Source organism: Pipistrellus kuhlii, unplaced genomic scaffold (genome assembly GCF_014108245.1).
Source record: "Pipistrellus kuhlii isolate mPipKuh1 unplaced genomic scaffold, mPipKuh1.p scaffold_m20_p_30, whole genome shotgun sequence".
NCBI lineage: Eukaryota > Metazoa > Chordata > Mammalia > Chiroptera > Vespertilionidae > Pipistrellus > Pipistrellus kuhlii.
In genome coordinates this window covers 655001-675610 of record NW_023425530.1, presented here as the reverse complement: position 1 = coordinate 675610, position 20610 = coordinate 655001, and the positions used below count along the sequence as shown (strand labels likewise).

The window sequence follows — 20610 nt, the reverse complement described above, 5'->3', positions numbered from 1 at the left end:
GCCAGCACAACCGCCTCTTTTAGAAAAAGTCATCGTCCCTGAGAGAGGCCCGGCCCCTGGCAAACAGGGCCTGCGCGGGGCCTGCCGGTCGGACTTTCGCAGACACGGAGCCACCCCGGGGGCCTCCGGCCTGGCTGCTCTCACTGAGCTTCGTTTTCCAGGCCCATCCGCGTCGGAGCTGCAGGGCTTCCCTCGTTCTCACTGCGGTGTCTGCTGTTTTCTTCTCTGAACAATTTAGCCACTTTCACTGCCTTCACTCTAGTTCCAGGGCATCACCCCAAAAAGAAGGCCTGTGTCTATTCCCTGTCTCCCCCCCCCCCCCCCATGCCCTTTTCCCTCCTGCTCCTGGCCAGTTAGTGAGTATTTCTGGCTTTTTGGGCTACATGGTCTCTGTTGCAGCTACTCGACTCTGCCATCCCAGCCCCAAAGCCACCACCGAATGGGTATGGTGGAGAGTGGGGGGGGGGGGGTCAATAAAACTTTGTTTATAAGAACAGACTCTGAGGGTCCTGGTTTGCCAGCTGCTGGCCTACATCACTGCTGATGTTTGCCTGCCTCCCTATATGACTTCTGCCCTTGTGCGGAACCATGTCATTATCATCACAACGGGCCTCCGGGACATTAGAGAGCTTCACCATTTAACTCACTCAGTCCTAATGACGGCCATGGGAGGGGGCCCTGACGGCAGGTGACGTTGGGGGGCCCTGATGGCAGGTGATGTTGGGGGGCCCTGACGGCAGGTGACGTTGGGGGGCCCTGACGGCAGGTGACGTTGGGGGGCCCTGATGGCAGGTGACGTTGGGGGGCCCTGACGGCGGTGACGTTGGGGGGCCTGGCGCAGCTCACACCTGGGGCCGCCGGAGCCCGTGTCCTCTGCTCTGTGTGTGAGATTCCTGTCCCAGAGGCCAGGAGGCCCCGTGTCACTGCGTGGCCTGTGTGTGTGGCCACATGCCAGGCTCATCCACCTCCTTCTGCGGCCGTCCCACACCATCGTCTGTCTATGGGTTCTTCAAACGGGACAAAAGGGAAGCAGGCTAAGGGGCAAACCACAGGCTGTGCTCTTTCCCACGCAAAAGGGGAAACTGAGGCCCAAAGAGCCAGTCACGCCTGGGCGCTCTCTACCACGGCACCGCCAGGTGTCCTCACCCAGAGGGAGCTACAGCGAAAGGACTCGTGCTCAGACGGCCGTGGATTTCCCCGGCCTGGAGGGGCTGACGAGAGAGCCAGCTGCGGCCCCCCCCCCCCCCCCCCCCCCCCCGCCCGGGGCCCCGAGTGCTCACCACTGTGCACGGCTATGACGGGCCGGTGGTGCTGGGTGAAGCTGGAGAGGCGCGGAGAGTCCTGGGGAGACGGGCTGTTGAAAGGTGACTTGTCCATCTCTGTTTTCTTCACCGGGGATGAGATGCCTGTGTGCGGAGGGGCCAGAGGGTCACAGCGCTGCAGGCAGGGTGGCTCCACGCCCAGGACCCCAGCCTCCCTCCTGAAGGTCCCGCCCCTCTTCCTCCCGCAGCCTGTGGGCAAGGGGCCGGGCTTATTTTATAGACGGAGCAAACCAAGGCTCACGGTGGAGAGGGAGCCGCCCAGGGTTTACGGCCTCGATGCCACCACAGGCCCCTGACATGCCCACCTGGCCCTTCCCTTTTCTCCCTCCCGAGCCCCGGAGGACAGCAGACAGGAGGCCGGGCCCTGGCGCGGACACAGACAAGCACCTGAGCCGCGTGTGCTCCCTCGTCCTCACCGGGGAAGGCAGAGAACCCCCTGGCAAGGTCACCTCGAGGATTAAGTGAGATGTAATGTGCGAGGGCCTGGCGCTCACCCACCTGCTGGCGTTACTTGGTAACTGTCATCCCTCTGAAACGGGGCCTCACTACCTCCCTGCCCTGCCCTCGGAAACCCTGACAGCTCAGCCCCTGAACCTTCTCAGGAGCAAATGAACGGGGGAATGGTGGAAGACGGGCACATGTAGAATCCACGGAGACCCCGGCACAGAGCACCGTCATCCTGATAGAGGACGGGCCGCGCAGGGCCAGGCACACGTCAGCCCGGAAGTGTGAGTGCCCCGGACTTCCTCCCTGCACCCTCTCCGCCATCTTCCAATGTGAGAGCTAAGGATGATGGCATGCCCCCAAAATACAGACCTGGCCCCGTCCCTGGAATCGGGCTCAAAGAAGTGGGGCCTGGAGATGGACATGTTTAGAAATTGTTTTTAAAATTTCTTTTAGGGCGAAATGTACCCACTGAGACCCTGATGAGGTGTGACTTCCTTGCCACCCAGCACACGGCCCCCTGCTCCAGACACACCTCCCAGCACTGCGGCCGCTGGGCGGTGCGGCCACCTGGGCGGTGCTGACAGCATCTCTGGCCCCGCCCACTCGAGGCCGCCTCGTGTGACAGCCACCTATGTCCCCTGTGGGCAGGGTCACCCAGCTAGAAGCCCTGCCCTCCTCTGAGGCATGCTGCCACTGTTGTGGGGTCTCCTGCCCACGGTGGAGGGTGGGCACCTGCACACGCTCCCCAGCCTGTCCCGCCCAGCACACCGTCGCACCCCTTCCTGTGTGGTGTTTCCACACCTTCCTGTCCTCTCCGACAGCTCCGCTTGGGGTGAACAGATCCGAGAGCCAAACCCTGCTGCCCTGCACACCTCACGGTTTGAGTGAGCGAGTCCTGGCAGGGGGGTCGGCAGGGCCTTGGGAGGCAGGGCCCGGGCTTTCTCTGGGAACAGGAGGAGCCGGTGGGATGGAGGCTGTGGGCAGGAGGCGGCTGGCCCTGCAGGCTGTGCGTGTGTGTGTGTGCGTGTGCGCGTGTGCATGTGTGTGCGTGTGCGTGTGTGTGCAGGAGGAGGGCTGGCAGGCTTTCTCCTGGTGCGGGCTGTGGCAGAACCAGGTTAGGACTGTCAGATGCTCACTTAGGAGGATTTCCTAGAACAGCCTGTCCTGGATGGAAATAGCCTGGTGTGGGCCCGCCCCCTGAGCTTCCTGAGATGGGCCTCTGGGAGGCAGGGCAGAGCATGGGGGAGGGGGAGCCCGGCGGGTGCTGCAAGAATAACCCTTCGAGCTCCTGGACAGGCTCCAGAGGCCTCCCCCCGCCCCCCCCGTTTGTTCAGCTCCAGGCCTGTAATGCCCCACTCAAGCCACTGTTATCAGCTACCAGCGCTCTGTGTCCTCCATCTCAGCCCGCTTCTCCATTTAGCCTGTAACACACCACCCCCATCCGAGCAGCCATCTTTCTCTCAGCACACACCTACCGGTCCCCATCGGGCATGAGTGCCCCTTTAAGGACACACACATGCCTGTCCCGCCGAAGCACACTCTTCAGTGAGTAAGCAGGCCTGTGCCCTCCCGTCTGAGCACCCCGCCCTGGAACCAGGCCGGCCCCCACTGCAGTGCCAGCTCCTCTGCGGGTTGTTGGAGTGACAGCGAGGCCACAGGCTGTGGGGGGTCCGCTCTAGCTGACTGTGGGGTCTCCACCGCCCCCGATCACAGGGTGGCCAACAGGAGTGTGTGGTGAATGGAGCACGTCGTTCCGCTCAGACCAGCCATCAGTGAGCACACAGCGCACGGAGGCCTCGCTCCCGTGGATGGGGGCAGTGACGCTCAGAGCCTGCTCTCACGTCCTCCTCACAGCTACCCCGCGCAGGGCTTACAGGAGACACCCCCATTTCACACGTGATGACGAGGCCTGATGGCAGAACTCACGTGCCCAAGGCCGCAGTTATTAACAAGGGGAGGAGCTGGAATTCAAATCCAACTCTGTAATTTCACAGGCCACCCTCCGCCACCCAGGGAGCAGAGGAGAGAGGCGGGGCCGGGTTGCTTGCTTCACCCCTCGGGTAACCATGTGTGTGAAGGGCCCGTGTCCCCAGAATGGGCCAAAGCAGCAGCAAAAACAAAGCACCCTGGGAGCTGAGCAGAAGGTGCCCTCTCTGCCCCACGTGGATGGTGACCAGGGAAGGCCTCAGGAGGAGGTGGCCGGGAGGTGGCCCAGGCCCAGGCACGGAAAGGGCAATGGCCTGGAGGCTGGCTCGGGGGCCTGGCAGGTGTGGCTGCAGGGGTGCTGTCTGGTGGGGCTGGCACGATCTCCCGTCCTCAAACCTCCCAAGCAACAGAGGACGGCTGCTGGGGTTGAGGGGTTAGCTGAGCACTGCCCTTGCAGCCGCAACAGAAGGGAGAAAGTACTCCAATCAGCGTAAGCCCCTTGACGAGCAGCTAATTGGGGGCTGTCTAGACAGGAAGCTGGAGGAAGCCAGGAGGAGGAGAAGACGGATGATGATGATGATGATGATGATGATGGGGGTGGGGGGGGAGACATAAGAATCCTTCTCCCTCAGTAGGCTGTGAGCACCTACAGGGCAGGCACAGGAATACAGCAGGGCTTTTCACTGAGGCTCCACAGGAGGGAGTGAGTTTGCCATCACCGGAGGCAACCAATGGACGCTAGAGGGAGACAGACACCCTGTGACAGTCCCTTCCAGCTCCACAATTCCCCATCACACTCCGAAGCCGGTGCAGGTTTTTACCTCGATCCCCTACTGGTGGCCCTTCGTTCTCAGGGCAGGAAAGTTGGACTGAGCCACAGGGACTAGCTCGGACATATCCTTCCTTTTAAAACTTTTTCTTTTTTAAGCTTCCTGAATGAAAAGCTGGGTTCTTTATTTGCAACCGTGCTCTTTCCCTAATCAATAGACTTAAGGCTGTAATTGTACCTCTCAGGGCTGAAGCGGCTCCACACAGAGGCCGCCTTTCAGCTCTAAATAGCGAACACTTTATATGCAAACCGCCTCTTCAATCGCAGAGCTAATGACAAGTGCTCTGCGTTCCCAATCAGTAATAACAGGGCAGACACCGCCCGATATCTGCTCTGCCCTTCTTCCTTGGGATCAGAACCCCTACATTTGAGATAAGCACATAATTGCCTGAAATGAGACTACAGTTCCCAACGTCCCCTGTAGCAGGGTATGGCCACATGACTAACTCGGGAGCAGAGAGATACGCGGAAGATAAGTGTCTCTTCTGAGAATTATCCTTAAAGGGAGAGGACGTGCCCAGTCTTGACCCTTCCCCGTTCCTGCTGCCCGGAATGTAGAAATGACGGCTGAAGGTCCAGCAGTTGTCTCGGACCATGAGGTGGAAATGAAAATCGTACTCAAAGGATTGTAAGGCTTACGTCCCTTACCTCACACTTGCTAGGGCTGCCGATGGCTGGACATTGACTTACAAGAGAGAGGCACTTTTCTCTTGCAAGTAAATGTCCTTTTGAGTTTTCTGTTTTTCATAATCAAACCTAAAGCTTATGGAACACAGCGTCTTTTATAGAGACGGGGAACCCACAGAGGCAGAACCATAGAGACACTCTGACCCATAAATTAAACCCTAATAATACAGAGACAGGTCCTCCCAGAGTTAGGGACCTGCTCTGGAAGCCCGTTCTGTGGAAGGGGGAGGAGACTCGGGACCTCAGATGTGTTAAGAGACTAATTCAATGAGGTGGGAATTTTAAGATTGAGCAACAACAAACTTTCCTGCTTCCTGGACACCTGCCATAGGCTCGAGTTTCTCTACACACAGTCTCCCACTTCCTCCTTCCAGCTTTCTGAAGGAGGAGTTTTTCATCACTCCTGTTTTGAGAATGAGAAAACCGAGGATCAGATTAAGTTACCTGCCCAAGGTAACATAGCCCACAAAGCAAGGGAAGAGCTGGGATTTGAACCTAGTTATTGTAATGTTGCTTTTCGAGAATCCTACAGGTATGGACAGATCATTATAAGAAAGCAGACTCTGTAGGGACAGGGAGGAGGAAAAGAGGAGAAGGGGAGGAGAAAACACATCCTAAGGTTTATTGGGTGCTTATTAAGTGCCAGTCTGTCGTAGGGAAATCAGATGTATTAATTCACTTGGTCCCCACAACAACCCGTAGGGTGGGTACTGCATGAATTAACATCCCAATTTTACAGATGACGAAACTGAGGCTCAGAAAGGTGGGGTCACAAGCTCTAAGAACTGGTAGATTCAAGCGTCCAATTCATAACCCTTAACCCATGGGGTGAATTTCTGATAAGGGATAAGAGACTGGATAGCGCGATGCTTCTAAAATTGGGGGGGAGGGAAAGTGGGGCACAGACCCTGTAAAGAATCTGAGAAATAACCGGGGTGCCTGCCCCGGAGTAAAGCAAGCCTGTGGGCCACTTTGCACACCATTTCCTGAGAGCCACAAACGCTGGCCCACTGGAGAGAACCTCAAGGTGAAAGGGGTTCTTTAGATGAGAATCTTGGTGGAGATAGCCCCCCTCCCTCCCCAGGGAACTCTTTGGAGAAAGCACTTGGGGAGACGTTATGTAAACAAAGAATCCCCAGGAGCCAGCGCTCAACAGAAGTGAGACTCCATGGAACTGCGGACACCATAACATAGGAACCGCAAGAGAAAAGAGTCTGGAGAGGCCCCTGTGAAGACAGAAGAGCAACTGAACGAGATCCCCCTAAACAAGAGCGCTATGAGAAAAGAGAAATGGAATCACACAGCGGGGAAATCCCCATGGAGATGGGAATCTCTTAAATATAGGATTGCACAGAGGACCCCAGTGAGCAGGGATCCTACATCTCAGGTGAGGTCTATGGCAGACGCTTAGAAGAAACACCCTGTTGATCAGAAGCGTCAGAGTCAATTCTAACGATTGGAAACCCCACAAAGATTGGTCCCTTAAGGGCAGAGAGCAGGAAAGTCGGGCGTGAGAGGGCCTCCCTTTATCTCCGCCTGACTGAGCGGAACCAAAAAGCCCCGGGAACTTGAGCCCGGACTTGACTTCCAACTGCGCGCAGCCGCGTGACTACAATTCCCGGGAGGCCTCGCGGATCCAGGCCCGCTTCCCGCTCCCCGGCAAGCAAGCAGCGCCTGCCGGAATACGTAGTCCCCGCCGCGTCACCCCGACCGGAAGGCCGTCCCACACCGCCGCCAGCCCCACCTCCTTCCATGTCCTCCGTCCAGTTTCGGCTGCTACTCGTGGGAGAACTGGGCGAGGTGTAGTAATCGCCGCCGGGGCTGGTGTCTACGTCTTCCTCCATCGAGCCCGATTTGTGCCGCTTGCTCCTAAGGGGCGAGGGAAGAAGAGCGCAGGACGGTTACCACGGAGACGCGGGCGGAGGCGACGGGCTTGGTAACTTCCGGCCCTTAGGGGGCGGGGCGTGGAGGGTGCTCTCGCGAGACCTCAAAGAAGCCCCAAACTTGCAGGCAGTTATGTTAACACCTGTTTCAACCTGCCTATTGCTAGAGGAGACACTTGGGGCCATAGGGAGGGAGGGACCCCACTGAGGTCACATGGCAAGAAGCGAGCAGAGGGCTGACCAAAGGCCTGAGGCCTGGCTGGTGCCTTGGCCTACTGCAGTCCTCTGAAAAACTGGCAGGATTGTGATCCCATTTCAGAGGAGGACACAGAGGCAAAATAGATGTGACCAGCTGAAACTGGTTTGGCTCAGTGAATAGAGCGTCGGTCTGTGGACTGAAAGGTCCCAGGTTCGATTCCGGTCAAGGGCATGTACATTGGTTGCAGGCACATCCCCAATAGGGGGTGTGCAGGAGGCAGCTGGTCGATGTTTCTCTCATCGATGTTTCTAGCTCTCTATCTCTCTCCCTTCATCTCTGTAAAAAAATCAATAAAATATATTTTAAAAAAAATAGATGTGACCAGTCGCGGTCACACAGCACATGTCAGCAGGAAGCGGTATCCTCATTCCCATGGAGTCTCCAGGTCTGGGCCAGTGGGCCTCAAGCCCAGAGTGGGATGTCAGGGGAAAGAGGCACTTGGGGTTGGGTTCTGAAGGATGAGTAGGCATTTCCCAAGTAGACCAGGAAAGCAGGCATTCCAAGGAGAGGAATGAATCAGCTGGGGCCAGGTAATGGAGGGCAAAGGGGTCATGAAATGTCCGGAGATGGGGACCCAGGCACATACCCGCTGGAGGAAGTGCTGGGTAGCGTTCTTCTCATGCCGGTGCTGGCTGGATTCAGGTCATATGCCAGGTGCCCCTGAAGCTCACCCAGTGAGAAGTTAGGTCCGGTGCCAGTCACCACAGGTGCTGCAGAGAGTGACAGAGATGGGAATGAGGATGTACAGGACTGCAATTTGCCCTGAAGGGGTGGAGAGAGCCCTTTCCCAAACTGGCCTGGTTTTTAATTTGGCCAGAACTGACTTTATTCAATAGTTTAACCCCCCCTCCCCCAGGCCATCAAGAGAAGCCAAGGTTGTGCTGTGAGGCAGAGGCATAGCCAGGGCTGGAGACCAAGCTTTCCAGGACTCCCAGAGGCTGATCTGGATGGGAAGATGGTGGTCAGGGTTAAGCAAAACTCCCTGGGGTGGACTTCAAATGGGGGTGTCTGAGAGAGTGGGGTGAGTCCCCACAGTAAGTTCATAGGAAACACAAGGGGGCAAGAAGCAAATTGTGTGTGTGTGTGTGTGTGTGTGGGGAGCCCTCCAGGAAAGAGAGATGCTGGGCAGAAGGCTCTTCAGCCCCTCCCCCCAGCACATGGATTCCATTTCCTGGGGCTCTGGGAAGGGCCTGGATACTGCCCTTCCTAGGACCCTCGGCTTGTGGATCGGTAGCTGGGTAGAGAGCACAAGGGGAAGAAGAGGGGGTGGTGGGTTCCTTCCTCTTCCCTGAGATGCTTTCCCTCTCGGAGCCTCCATCCCGAAGTCCCTTGGTCTCTCCATCGCCCTCCCTCTGTATCAGCCCCTCCCCTATCCGGGTCCCAGCCGGGGTGGGTGGGGTTACTCACTCCGGGACACTTGGATGAGCTCGGTGACACTGAACACACCAGAGGTGACAAAGCTCTCCTGGAAGTCAGTTGTGTCTGGAAAAGGGATAATGGGTGTCAGTGTGTCTGTATCCCTCCTCAACACCCAGCACTACCCCGGCTCAGGGGGCCGGACCCAGCCTGAGCAGTCACCCCTCCACTCCTGCAGCCCTGCAGAGGTGGGGCTCTCCAGCTAAGCCACTCCAGCCAGGGGGGAGAGTCCCTGTGCCGTTGCACAGCTGGAGGGGACATTCTTTTCTTTAACATCTGCATCCAGTTTCCCCTTCTGTGGGGGCCACATAACCAGCCTCATCTTCATTGGGGCTCTCTGAGCCACAGTAGGTTGGAAGCAGAGGCCGGACCCAGGTCCAAATCTCGGTTCAGTCACCCACTCAGCGGTGATCTTGGGCAAATCCCTTCCCCTCTATGCTCCCTAATCCTGAAAATTGGGCCTGTACACCCTGTTGTCCGGTGGCTGAGAGCTATGAACCGAACTGCCCAGAAGGGGAGGCTCGCTCGCTCTGTCTCAGTCACCACCCCAGGCAATGCTGTCCTTCAGTCTCTTTCTCCCTCCAGACTGGGGGCTTCACAAGGGCAGGGGTTTCTCTGCCCAGGCCCCACCTGGTCCCTGGCCAGAGCCTGGCAAAAAGGCTCAGACTGCAGGCTGAATAGAGAGTCCACAGACAAAAGGTAAAATCCTGCGGCCCCAGAACCACCACCACCCAGTGTCAGAGGAAGGAGCACTGCCCTCTGGGCTGGGCCGGTTTGCACACAGACGTTCACAGTAGCATGGCGCTTGACCGCCCAACTGGGAGCAACTCGGTGCCCATTGGTGGATGAATGGATAACCGGGGCCCATTCAGACAACAGAATGTTACTCAGCTGGAAAAAAGGATGAAGCACCGACACTCCCTACCATCCAGATGAACCTTGAAAACATGGTACTCAGCGAGTAACCAGGCACAAAAGGCCACATACGGTGCAGCTGATTTTGTATAAAATGTCCAGAACAGGCAAATCCACAGAGACGAGTGAGTTTGTGGTTGCCAGGCACTGGGGCTGGGGGTGGTGTGGAGGGGGTGGGGAGTAACTGTTAAGGGGGAATAAATTTCTTCTGAGATGATGGAATGTTCTGGAACTAGATAGTGGTGATGGTCACACAACACTGTGAATGTACTGAATGCCACTGAATTGCATGCACATTTTAATTGGGTTAAAATGATAAAGTTTTTCTTGGGTGTAGTTTATCACAATAGAAAAAATGTCACTACCCCTAAGTCCAGCGTGAGGTGTGTCAGGCAGGGGGAGGGCAGGCAGGGGTGAGGAGGCTCCTGGGAAGGGGCCTCTCTGACACACAGGCTCAGAGAAAGCCTCACAGGAGGGCACATTTCACCGAGACCTCGAGGTACCTCGGGACACAGGAGTTCCCATGTGGGAAGCGCCCAGAACAAGAGCACGTGGCACAGGGAGCTGCCCTGTGTGTGCTGGCTGCTCCGGTCGGGACGGTCCTAACTGATGTTTCACCACCTCCCTCCCCGGGGGCCACGAAGTTCCTGGTGGCAAGCATGGCCGGTGCAAAGGCCCTGGGGTCGGAACACACAGTTGGCAAGGTGGAGGCCAACAGGGCTGGAGTGAAGGGAGCTTTCGAATCCTTTCCATCCTTCAGGGCTCTGCCCCCAGCCTCGCTCCTGGGAGAGTGGTCAGAAAGGGCATGGGGTGGGCAGGCAGGAATCGCTAGGCTGTGTGTGTGTGGTATGTGTGGTGTGCGATGTGTGTGTGTGTGTGTGTGTGTATGTGTGTTCTGTGCCCCACAGGCCAGCACCAGCTGCAGGGAGTTCACCCTGGTGCTGTTCTCAGCGGGCCCACGCCCCGGACAGTGCAGGAACCGCAGCCTTCCTGGTTACAGGCTCTGTGGCCCGTTTGGTGAGCACCTGTTATCACGCTGGGAAGCACAGGGTCACTCCAACCCAGGAAGGACAGGGCAGTGGAGCCCCAGTGTCCAGGGCAAGTGGCCATGGCTGCTTCCTGCCACCCGACTGGCCAGCTGGTGTCTGCAGGCCCCCTGCCCTCCCCGCATCGGGGTTTCCTGTTTGTCCGGCTCCATCTCCAGGGGACTCCCCGGCGGGGGGAGAGGAAGTGATTTCCTCCGCCAGACTCGGAGCTCCTCAGGGGACCAGGCCGGAGCGTGCAGCTGCCCGGCGGCCTTGCACGTCTGAGTGAGGAGGAGGCCCGGGGTCCCAGGAGGCCAGGGAGGACTCTGGCCACAGATGGCCAGTGAGGAGCGGCCTGGGAACCTCCTGGAAGCAGCCGGCCTCCGTGGGCATGGCTGGGCCGTACATCCAACAGGATGCCCTCACATACTGGCCCGCCCACCCTCCCTTCCTCCCTGTCACCCTCCCTCCCTGTCACCCTCCCTCCCTGTCTCCCTCCCTCCCTCCCTCCCTCCCGCCCAATCTCTCCAGTTTCTCTTTTTCTCTCTGCTTCATACCTGCCTTCCTCCTTTCTTCCTCTCTACACATATTTATCCAGTAGCTTCCTGTGTACCAGGTGTATTCTCGGCACAGAGGACACAATGGTAGTCAAGAGAGACAAAAACCTCTGCCCTGATGGTGCTCCGTGAGGGGAGGGGCAAACCCGTAGGCGATCACTAATTCCTCCGGGGATGAAGCAGAGAGGGCGGCCAATCCCGAGGGCCGAGGCTGCCTGGGCGGGCGGGGGGCTCTGAAAGGGGCGCCCCTGAGCGGAGGCCTGGGGGCCTGGAGAAAGCGAGAGCGGGTGTCAGCCCAGGCAGAGCTCACAGCCTGAGTCAGGATCACGCCTTGCATGTTGGAAGAACAAGGAGCAGCCCCGTGTGGCTGGGACAGAGCAAGTGAAAGAAGGGAGCGAGGGAGAGAGGGGAGAGCAGGGAGGGGACGGGTAGGCTGGGTGGGGGCCTTGTGGGAAGGACTTGGGCTCACCCTCCTCCCAAAGTGGGAGTGGGGGTTGGGGGGCTTTGGGCAGAGGAGGGTGGGACCTAACTCAGGTGCTCACAGGCGCCCTCTGGCCACTTTGGGGAGGACAGACTGTGGGATTCGGGATTGGAGGATGGGGCGGGGCGGGGGGGGGGCGGGGGGGGAAGGGGGGGGAGGAAGGGCAGAAACAGCTTTCAAATCCCTTCCATTCTCCTGGGCTCTGCTCCCAGCCCTGCTTTAGGCAAATCCTCCCACTTTCCACCCCCCAACACAGACCTGACTTTTCTATTTATTGTTAAACACCCACGGGAATGCGGGCTGCCCAGGGCCTCTCTGGTGGGTGGAGGGAGTGCCTTGGAGCCCAGGTGGCCCTGGGCAGCCCCCTGACCCCTCTGAGCCTCAGTTTCCTCACTTCAAAAAGGAACAACCAGCAGCTCCCCGCTGCAGAGCTGCGAGGAGCGAACGGTTCAGGAGCATCAGGCACACACACAGCCACCGGAGCACACGGGGGCGGGGTGTTCTCAGAAAATGATTCCCGAGTAAAGTATGAGGCTGGGCCGTGCCCGCCACCCTCGCCTTCCCCACACTTACCCAGCGTGATGGGCTTGCTGTCCTCCTGGTCAGAGCCCATCCCGGCCCGGGGACTGCCGCTCTGCTCCGCGTCTGCCAAGACAGGAAGGAGTAGGTGATGCCGGATGGCCCTGGGGTCTTTGCATGGCCCCTCCCTCGGCTGCTGCCCCAGAGGGTCATGGACGTCTGGCCGGGCACCTGCAGACGCCGCACCGGTGCCTGGCCTCACACAGGGCGAGAAGCTCTCCCCCTGAGCCTCGGTCTCCCCATTTGTGAAACAGGGTGAGCTCATTTAACCCCGCCGCAGCCCTAGGCGCTGACAGATGGGGAAACCGAGGCCAGAGTGGTGAGTTCTTGAGCCCTTGGGCCCACTTCTCTCGGCCTCTGCCCTTAAAGTCCTAAGCGCTCAGCCCTTAGTCTTGGGGTGCTACTAAGGGTCCCCAGAGAGGGGGCCGAGGGGCATCCCTCTGCAGCCGCAGTGGCCCCACCCACTGCCTGGCTTGTGGGCTACCCCCACCCCAGCACTCGCCCATCCATTTATCTAAAAATAATCAGGCTCCGTGGCCACCGGTAGCAGGCAGACGCTGAGCTCAGCGATATCGGCTCCGGTGCCTGGACGGAGGGCGATCACGCCGGCTCCCTCTGCAGCCCCACAGCCACTCAGCACCGGGCTCGGGGGGCCAGGACCCAGGACCCGCCCGTCCGTCTCCCAGAAAGGTGCTGGGAATCAATCAAACGGCAGAGAGAGGGGGGCCCGGCCCCCACACCCGCTGCCCCTGCCGTGCCCGGAGCCGGGAGCAGTCGCTGTGTCACTGCTCTGTTTTCTCCTTTCACAGGCGCCAGCACCGCCAGGCCTGACTGGGTTGCCAGGAGGTGACAGGGGATAACACGTAGGAAGCACTCGTGCATTCGTGGTAATGTCCTCATTATTACCATCGTTAGTTTAAAATCCCCAACATGACCGCAGAGACTGTTGCTCCCATTTTAACACGTTCCCTCAACTCCTTAAGACAGCCGCCAAGCTGGCACTGTCATTGTGCCCATTCTACAGGCAAGGAACACGGTTAGACGGCGGAAAGGTGCCCGCCCCACGCCCCGGGTGCCCTGTGACGAGGGCCACAGTGAACCTCACACAGTGTGGGGGTCGGGAACGTTGTTAAAAATCCTGGTAACAGTGGACTCCCCCCAAAAACTGAATTAACAGCTTCCTGATGACTAGAAACCTTACTGATAACATAAACAGCCTAAGGCGTCTTTTGTCCGTTATATGGGTGATATACTGCGTTGCAACGATAAAGTAAGCCAGAGAAAAGGGTATTCAAAAAGGCATAAGGGACAGAAGATACATATGTCCAGTGTTTATTGGAAGAAATCCCTCGTAGGAGTGGATCCACGCTCTTCCAGCCCGAGTTGTTCAAGGGTCAACTGTGTTTCTTCCTCCGTCCTGGGCGGGCGGCCAGCCGCCGACACTGCGCGTGCGCGAGCCATCTGGCTCCGGGGCCCAGACGCCCGCCTTCCGTCCGTCTGGGAGCCTCGAGGAGGTGTGGTCGTGGCGAGGTCACTTCCCCTCCTGGGGCCTCTGCTCCCTCGGTGTTGTCATGGCGATCATAATAACGACGATACTTCCTAAAACAGTCACGAGCTCCCGCTGTTTGCGGGGCACCGCGCTTGCGGCTTTGCGCACGTTGTGTGCTGTGCACCTACTGGCTGCCAAGACGGAGGCGCCTGCCCGAGGCCCCGCGCCTCAGTTTCCCATCCATGGATGGACGGGGGCAGCTCCTTCCTGACTTGCCTTTGCAGCCCCAGCCGTGGCCGACTGGGCTGGGCACGGCTGGGCAGCAGCCGAGGGGAGCGTGCCCGGCTCGGCCCTGAGCCCTGTGGCCACTTCCAGGTCGGGCAGCCAGCAGCCCCTCGGGGCCGGCCAGTCCCGCTTGGACGGCCCCGCGGCTGGGCACGGCGGCCACTCCACTGGGAAGTGCCCAGCCCGGGCACTCGTCCTCGGGCTCCGGGCCTCGGGCGCGGGACCCTCTTCCAGAACGGGTGCCCACGTGGGCTCGGCAGGCAGCGGCGCTGGCCCACACTCCGGCCGGGCATGTTTCCTGAGCGCCGCCTCTGTGCTGCGGCTTTGGAACCAGGCAGACAAGGCAATGCTTCACCTCCCTCTGGGCCTTACTCTCTTCATCTGTGAAATGGGCACAACCACAGCACCACCCCTGAAGGCTGTTCGTCGGGGAAAAGGTGACAATGCTACAATAAAGTGCCCCAAACCAAGGCTGGTGTGTAGTGAGCGCGCGTCAGACGGAGGAGCAGCCTCATTACAGTTGTTACCGGCTCGGCTGTTTGTGCCTGGGAGGCTTTGTATCCATTGGAAGCGATGGCGCGAGGGTATGGCTGGCTCTCGTCGGAGCCTTGTCTCATTGTCCATTCACTCTGTGACCTCAGGCCAGCCTCACTACCTCTTTGAGCCTTAGTTTCCTCATCTGTGAAATGGGCAAGATGATAGACCCCCACCTCCCAGGGTTGGTTGAGTCACCCAGTTAGCTAATTTGAAGTGTAAAACCGTCGCCATCAAATTGCCAATCAATACATGGTAAGTTTGGGGACAGGTTATAAACAATACTGCGTTTTTAACTTTTGTTTTTAACTCTTCACTGCTAGCATTTACAAGTGCAATTGTTGTTGTTTTTGTGTGTGTGTGTGTGTGTTAACCCTGTATTTTGCAGCTTTGCTGAGTCTACTTCTTAGTTCTAAAAGCTTTATTTTCTTAAAAAATATATTTTATTGATTTCAGAGAGGAAGGGAGAGAGAGATAAACATCAATTACGGGAGAGAATCATTGATCTGCTGCCTTTTGCACGCCCCCTACTGGGGATGGAGCCTGGAGCCAGGGCATGTGCCCTTGGCTGGATTCAAACCTGGGACCCTTCTTTCTGCAGGCCGAACCAGCCGGGCAAAAAGCTTTATTTTTTTTTAATTCCTTGGGATTTTCTATGTAAACCATGCTGTCCTTTGCAAATAAAATAGGAACAGTCTTATTTTTTCCCTTTTAATCTGCACGCCTCCGACTTCCTTTTCTCGCCTTCTTGCCCGGGCCAGGCCCTCCGGCGCAATGGTACGGAGCGGCGGGCGGCGGCGGTGCCCTCGCTCGCTCCCGAGCCCTCGCCGCCAGCCTGACGTCAGCCTGCGTCTCTGCGGGTCCCTTTATTGGGGTGAGGAGACCGCTTCCTTTTCCACCGTCCTGGGAAATGTTTCTTTAACTTAAACAAGTACAATTCCTTAGCCATATGCTGATGTACGTGTATGCTATCCCATGAAAGTATTCTTACATTTAACTTTCAGACTGTGGTGAAGAGCCTCACATAACATTTAACCATGTCTCAGCGCACAGCTCAGCGGGATTACCTGCTTCACCGTGGTACAACCATCCCCGCCGTCCGCATCCAGAGCTTCCTCCTTTTCCCAAACGGACACGCTGTCCCCACTACACGCGGCTCCCTCCCCAGCCCGGCACTCCCCGCGGCTCTGTGTGTGTGTGACGTGGACTCCGCTCAGACAGACCACGCATGGGCGGAACACAGCATGCCTGTCCCGCGCCTGGCTTACCTCCCCGAGCACCCGCCCTCCGGCCAGTTCGCGGGGCGCCCTGTGCCAGAACCTCCTTCCCTTTCAGGATGCCATCTCATGTCTAGTCATGACTGAAACCTCAAAACGTGTCCCACCCACCCACCCGCTGACCGCTCGCCTGTCATCGGGTCAGCGTCTAGAGCTGTCTACAGGAGAGCCACTCACCACGTGCGACTCTGCACTGAGATGAAACGCATTGAAAACAAAATCTCTGAACACCGGTGGCACTGGTCACCTTTCCGTCCCCAACAGCCACGTGTACGTGCTGGTGGCGACCAAACTGGCCGGAGCTGAGCGCGGGCGGAGCCGCTCCGGGTGTGTGTGTGTGTGTGTGTGTGTGTGTTCCGTGGAAAACCGGGGAGGAAAGGCACAGAGGGTTCCTCTCCTCCCCTGTGCTCATGCACCCAGTCCCACGACACATCTTCCTTCCGTCCGCACAGATGCACCCGCAGCAGATAAGGCCTGGAGGCTGGCTGGTGTCCCGAGGTGCTAAGGGCTTCCTGGCACCGTCCCGATTAAATCCACCAGTGGATGAAGTGGGTAAACTGAGGCCCAGCTCAGTGAGCCCATTTCCCAAAGGTGAGATCAGAAGTTGTCTGCCTAGCATAGAGGCCCTTCACCGGGGTGATGCTGGCCCCCAGGGGTGATGTCTGGAAAAAAATCTGTGCCAGTCACAATGGGGTGCTCCTGGCATCGAGGGAGGGGGGCCAGGGACGCTGCTCAACACCCCACAGTGTTCGGGGCAGCCCCCCACAGAGTGATCGGCCCACAGCTCAGCAGTGCCAAGGAGGGGACCCTCGTCTGAGTCTGCCCATTCTCAGCGGGGCAAATATTGGTTCTTGGGGGCGACATAAAAGGATTAGAGGATTTTGCTCTTTTTAAAAAAATATATATTTTATTGATTTATTCACAGAGAGGAAGAGAGAGGGATAGAGAGTCAGAAACATCGATGAGAGAGAATCATCGATCAGCTGCCTCTTGCACACCCCCTACTGGGGATGTGCCCATAACCAGGTACATGCCCTTGTCCGGAATCGAACCCGGGACCTTTCAGTCCGCAGGCCGACGCTCTATCCACTGAGCCAAACCGGTTCCGTCTCTTTTTATGTATAAAATATAAATATATGTATGGATACAGTTACACTGCATACATAGGCATAATAATATCTATTTAGTAGATATTAAAATTTCCTGGGGTGAAATGATTAGGGAAAAATGTCTAAAGGCTCTGTAGGGGAGGTGATCTTGGGAAAAAAGGGCCAAGTCCATGGTAAAGGGCTGTGAAGGAGACAAGGGACAGGAACCGTGTGCAGCCTGCCAGGCCCACACGTTCCCTCCAGCCTTCGCTGCCGACAAGCCTCTGTTTCCTCATCCGTAACTCGGAGCGATCAGTGCAGGAGGCAACTGACCGGTGTTTCTCTCGGCCACTCACTCCTCTCCTTCGCCCGCTCCGTGTCCTCCGGGTGCCGAGTGCCCGGAGGACACAGCGGAGACCAGCACGGACAAGCCCTGCCCCGGGCACCGCCGCCCTGACGGGAGCCGTGAGCGGGTCCTCACCACCAGGCGGAGGGCGGCAGCTCTGCCAGGCCCCGGGGGCCACGCACCCCGGGAGCCGGGCGGCCTGGCACCGGGCTGAGCCGGCTCCGGGGAAGCAGACGAGGTCTCTCCTTTTCGGGCGGCGCAGCCAATGGTCACACGTACCCGTCATCCCCGCGGCGCTGAGGCTCCCGTGGACGCATTTAAACTTTAAAGCTCCCCGAGAGACCCGATCACCCGCCCACATCCCGCAGCAGCCCCAGCCAGGCTGACAGCCCGCGGACCCTCCCCCCGAGAAAACGGACACAGCGGCCTGCTCCTTCTGCTCCTCCCTGACGACAGACACAGTCCTACCGAGCTGGAACGCTGCTGGTGACCTTCTCCGCACCTCGGCGACCCCGCCCCGCTTTCTGCGGCCAGCCCCCCGGTCTGGCTCGGAGGCTATTGGGACGCACACGCCGTGAAGACCAGGGCAGGACGGCGGAGCTGTGAGCCAGAGTTTATGCTGTCAGCGGCTGAGCTGGGGGCCCTATGGGCATCCCCAGAGGTGTGAACACAGTCCCTGGGCGTGGGGTTCTGCGGTCGAAGGCATCGCGGTGGAGCTCTAGGGCCAGGGTGGCACGTCCAGAGCCTGTAAAACGCACGGGGGTCTTTTTTCTCTTTTATTATTGATTTTTTACAGAGAGGAAGGGAGAGGGATAGAGAGCTGAAACATCGATGAGAGAAAAATATCGATCAGTTGCCTCCTGCACATCCCCTACTAGGGATGAGCCACAACCAAGGTACATGCCCTTGACCAGAATCAAACCTGGGACCTTTCAGTCCGCAGACAGGTGCTCTATCCACTGAGCCAAACCGGTTTCAGCTGCAATGGGGTCTCAGGAAGAGGCAGCCGGTCACAAACTCATCGAAACTTGGGGCATCTTCTGGAAGCTCCGGCTGCACCCCCAATCCTGGGTCTGGGCCCCAGCTCTGGCACCGCCTGGCATGGGAACTTGGACCACTCGTGTCTCTCTCCCCGCTGAGCCTCGGTTTTCCCCATCTGTCAAGTGGGCATTCTCAAGTGCTCCCTGACTCTGTGGGTTTGAGAACTGCAGAGCTGCAGGAGGAGAGGGCCAGTCACAGGCCAGGGGTAAAAACTGTCTGGGGGAGGGCATTCTGCCAAACTCATAGGTTAAGTGAGGTCTGTCCCTCCTCTCTCCCAGCCCTCCAGGCTCCCACCTCCCTCCGTGAGAGTCCAAGTCCTCCCTGCGGCCCACGAGGCCCGGCACCCTCTGCCTCGGCCCCTCCCTGCCTCGCCTCCTCCCTCTGCCCCTTGTTCCGGGGCTCCAGGCCCACAGGCCGCCTCCTCGCTGTTCCTCCACACCCCGCACACTTCGCACGGCTGTTCCCTCTGCGTGGAACACTGTTTCCTCCGTATCCACCGGGCTCACACTCTCCCCTCATTCTGGAACCTTCCTCACAGATGCCCTCAGACACACGCACAAGGCCCTCCAGCACCAGGCATGGAGGCAGCTAAGCACATGCATGCGTGCATGCGTGTGAGAGTCTGGCTGTAATTCAAGTGACATCCGCGTCTGGCTGGGGCGCAGGCGCGTGGGGTGTTCCCGCGCAGCTGGAATGTCACCGCCCCCGAGCCTTCGGCTCAAACAAACACACGGGCACGGCCACAATAGAAATGCAACCTGGATCCCGCCAGCGGGAGGGGACTCACTGTTCTTTCCTGTCCGTGGCCACGAGCCCAAACGCCGTCCGCCCCAGCCCATGACGAAGGCGCTGCCCGCCTGCCGGATACACCACCCCCGGCGCCTGACCACCCCTCTCACCCGGTGGCTAACACTCCGCCGCTCCCAACGGGGAGATCAAGGCGCCACCGGCACTGATGTCACAGATGTTCACTGACCAGCGCCTGCTTGCCAGGCGTCGGGAAGATGGCAGAGAGCCAAGGGAGGAGAGACAGACAGGAAAAGAACCAACAGAAGGAGGCTGAGATGATTTCACATGTTCCTACGTTCCACAGAGGCGATGAAATTGGGTGAGGGGACAGAGAGTGGCTCTGGGGGTGACTTTCCAAACAGGAGTCGGGCAGAGCCTGTCTGAGGAGGTGACATCAGTGCCGGGGACTTAGGGACGGACGGAAGCCAGCCGTGCGCAGAGCTGGGGCAGGTGGTGCAGCAAGTGCAAACGTCCTGGGGCAGGAATGAACACGGGCTGCTTGGAGAACGTGGTGAGCAAAGGGGGTCACGGAGGAGAGAGGCTGGGCCCCTCAGGGCCATGAGGCTGCAGTGAGGGGTGCTATTCTCAAGCACCGTGAGGAGTGATGTGACTTGATTTATGCTATAGCTTTACGTGCCTGGCGAGGAGGATGTGGAGAAAGTGGAACCCTCGTGTACAATGGATGGGGATGTAAAATGGTGCAACCACGGGGGAGAACAGCTCGGAGGTTGCTAAAAAACTTAAAACACTGAGCCCTAGCCGGGTAGCTCAGCTGGTCAGAGCCTCATCCCGATATGCCAAGGTTATGGGTTCAATCCCCAGTCAGGGCATATACAAGAACCGACCAACGATGCATGAATAAGTAAAACAACAAATCTCTCTCTCTCTCAAAACCAAATACATAAATTAAAAAAAGCAACAACTTAAGTGAGACACAGAATTTCCTTATGACCCAACTATTCCATTCCTATGTACAAACCCCAAAGAATTGAAAGCAGGGACTCAAACAGGTATTTGCACACCGATATTCACAGCAGCATTTTTCACAACAGACAGAAGCTGGAAGCAACCCAAGTGTCCATCGGCAGAAGAATGGATACACACAAAGGGTCCATCCAGACAGTAGAATATTACTCAGCCTTAAAAAGGAAGGACATTCTGACATCTGCTACCAGGGGGGTGAACAGGGCGGACACTGGGCTCAGTGACATACCCAGACACCAAGGACAGATACTATGTGATTCCACTCCCAGGAGGTCCATAGAGGAGTCAGATGCACAGATCCAGGGAAGTAGGTGATGGGAGGCAGGGGCTGGGAGAGGGGGCAGGGAGGCAGTGTTTAGTGGGGAAAGAATTTCAGTTTGGGGAAATGAGGAAGTTCTGAGGATGTACGGTGGGGGCAGCTGCACAAGGTGAATGTACTCAGTCTTACTTT

The 20610-nt window shown here is 58.0% G+C and overlaps 1 protein-coding gene across 6 annotated transcripts in view; it reads right to left on the bottom strand.

Annotated features, from left to right (window-relative positions):
* The window catches only part of NFIC (nuclear factor I C), a 65145-nt gene that overhangs the window by 9970 nt on the left and 34565 nt on the right, over positions 1-20610 (bottom strand). For all 6 annotated transcript variants that reach the window (XM_045589055.1, XM_045589054.1, XM_036459815.2 and 3 more), the window contains exons 3-7: positions 12321-12392; positions 8761-8835; positions 7940-8063; positions 6956-7080; positions 1281-1406 (exon numbers count right to left, since the gene is read on the bottom strand). In XM_045589055.1, the coding sequence (XP_045445011.1) occupies positions 1281-1406; positions 6956-7080; positions 7940-8063; positions 8761-8835; positions 12321-12392 (522 nt within the window). The remainder of the gene's footprint in view (positions 1-1280; positions 1407-6955; positions 7081-7939; positions 8064-8760; positions 8836-12320; positions 12393-20610) is intronic.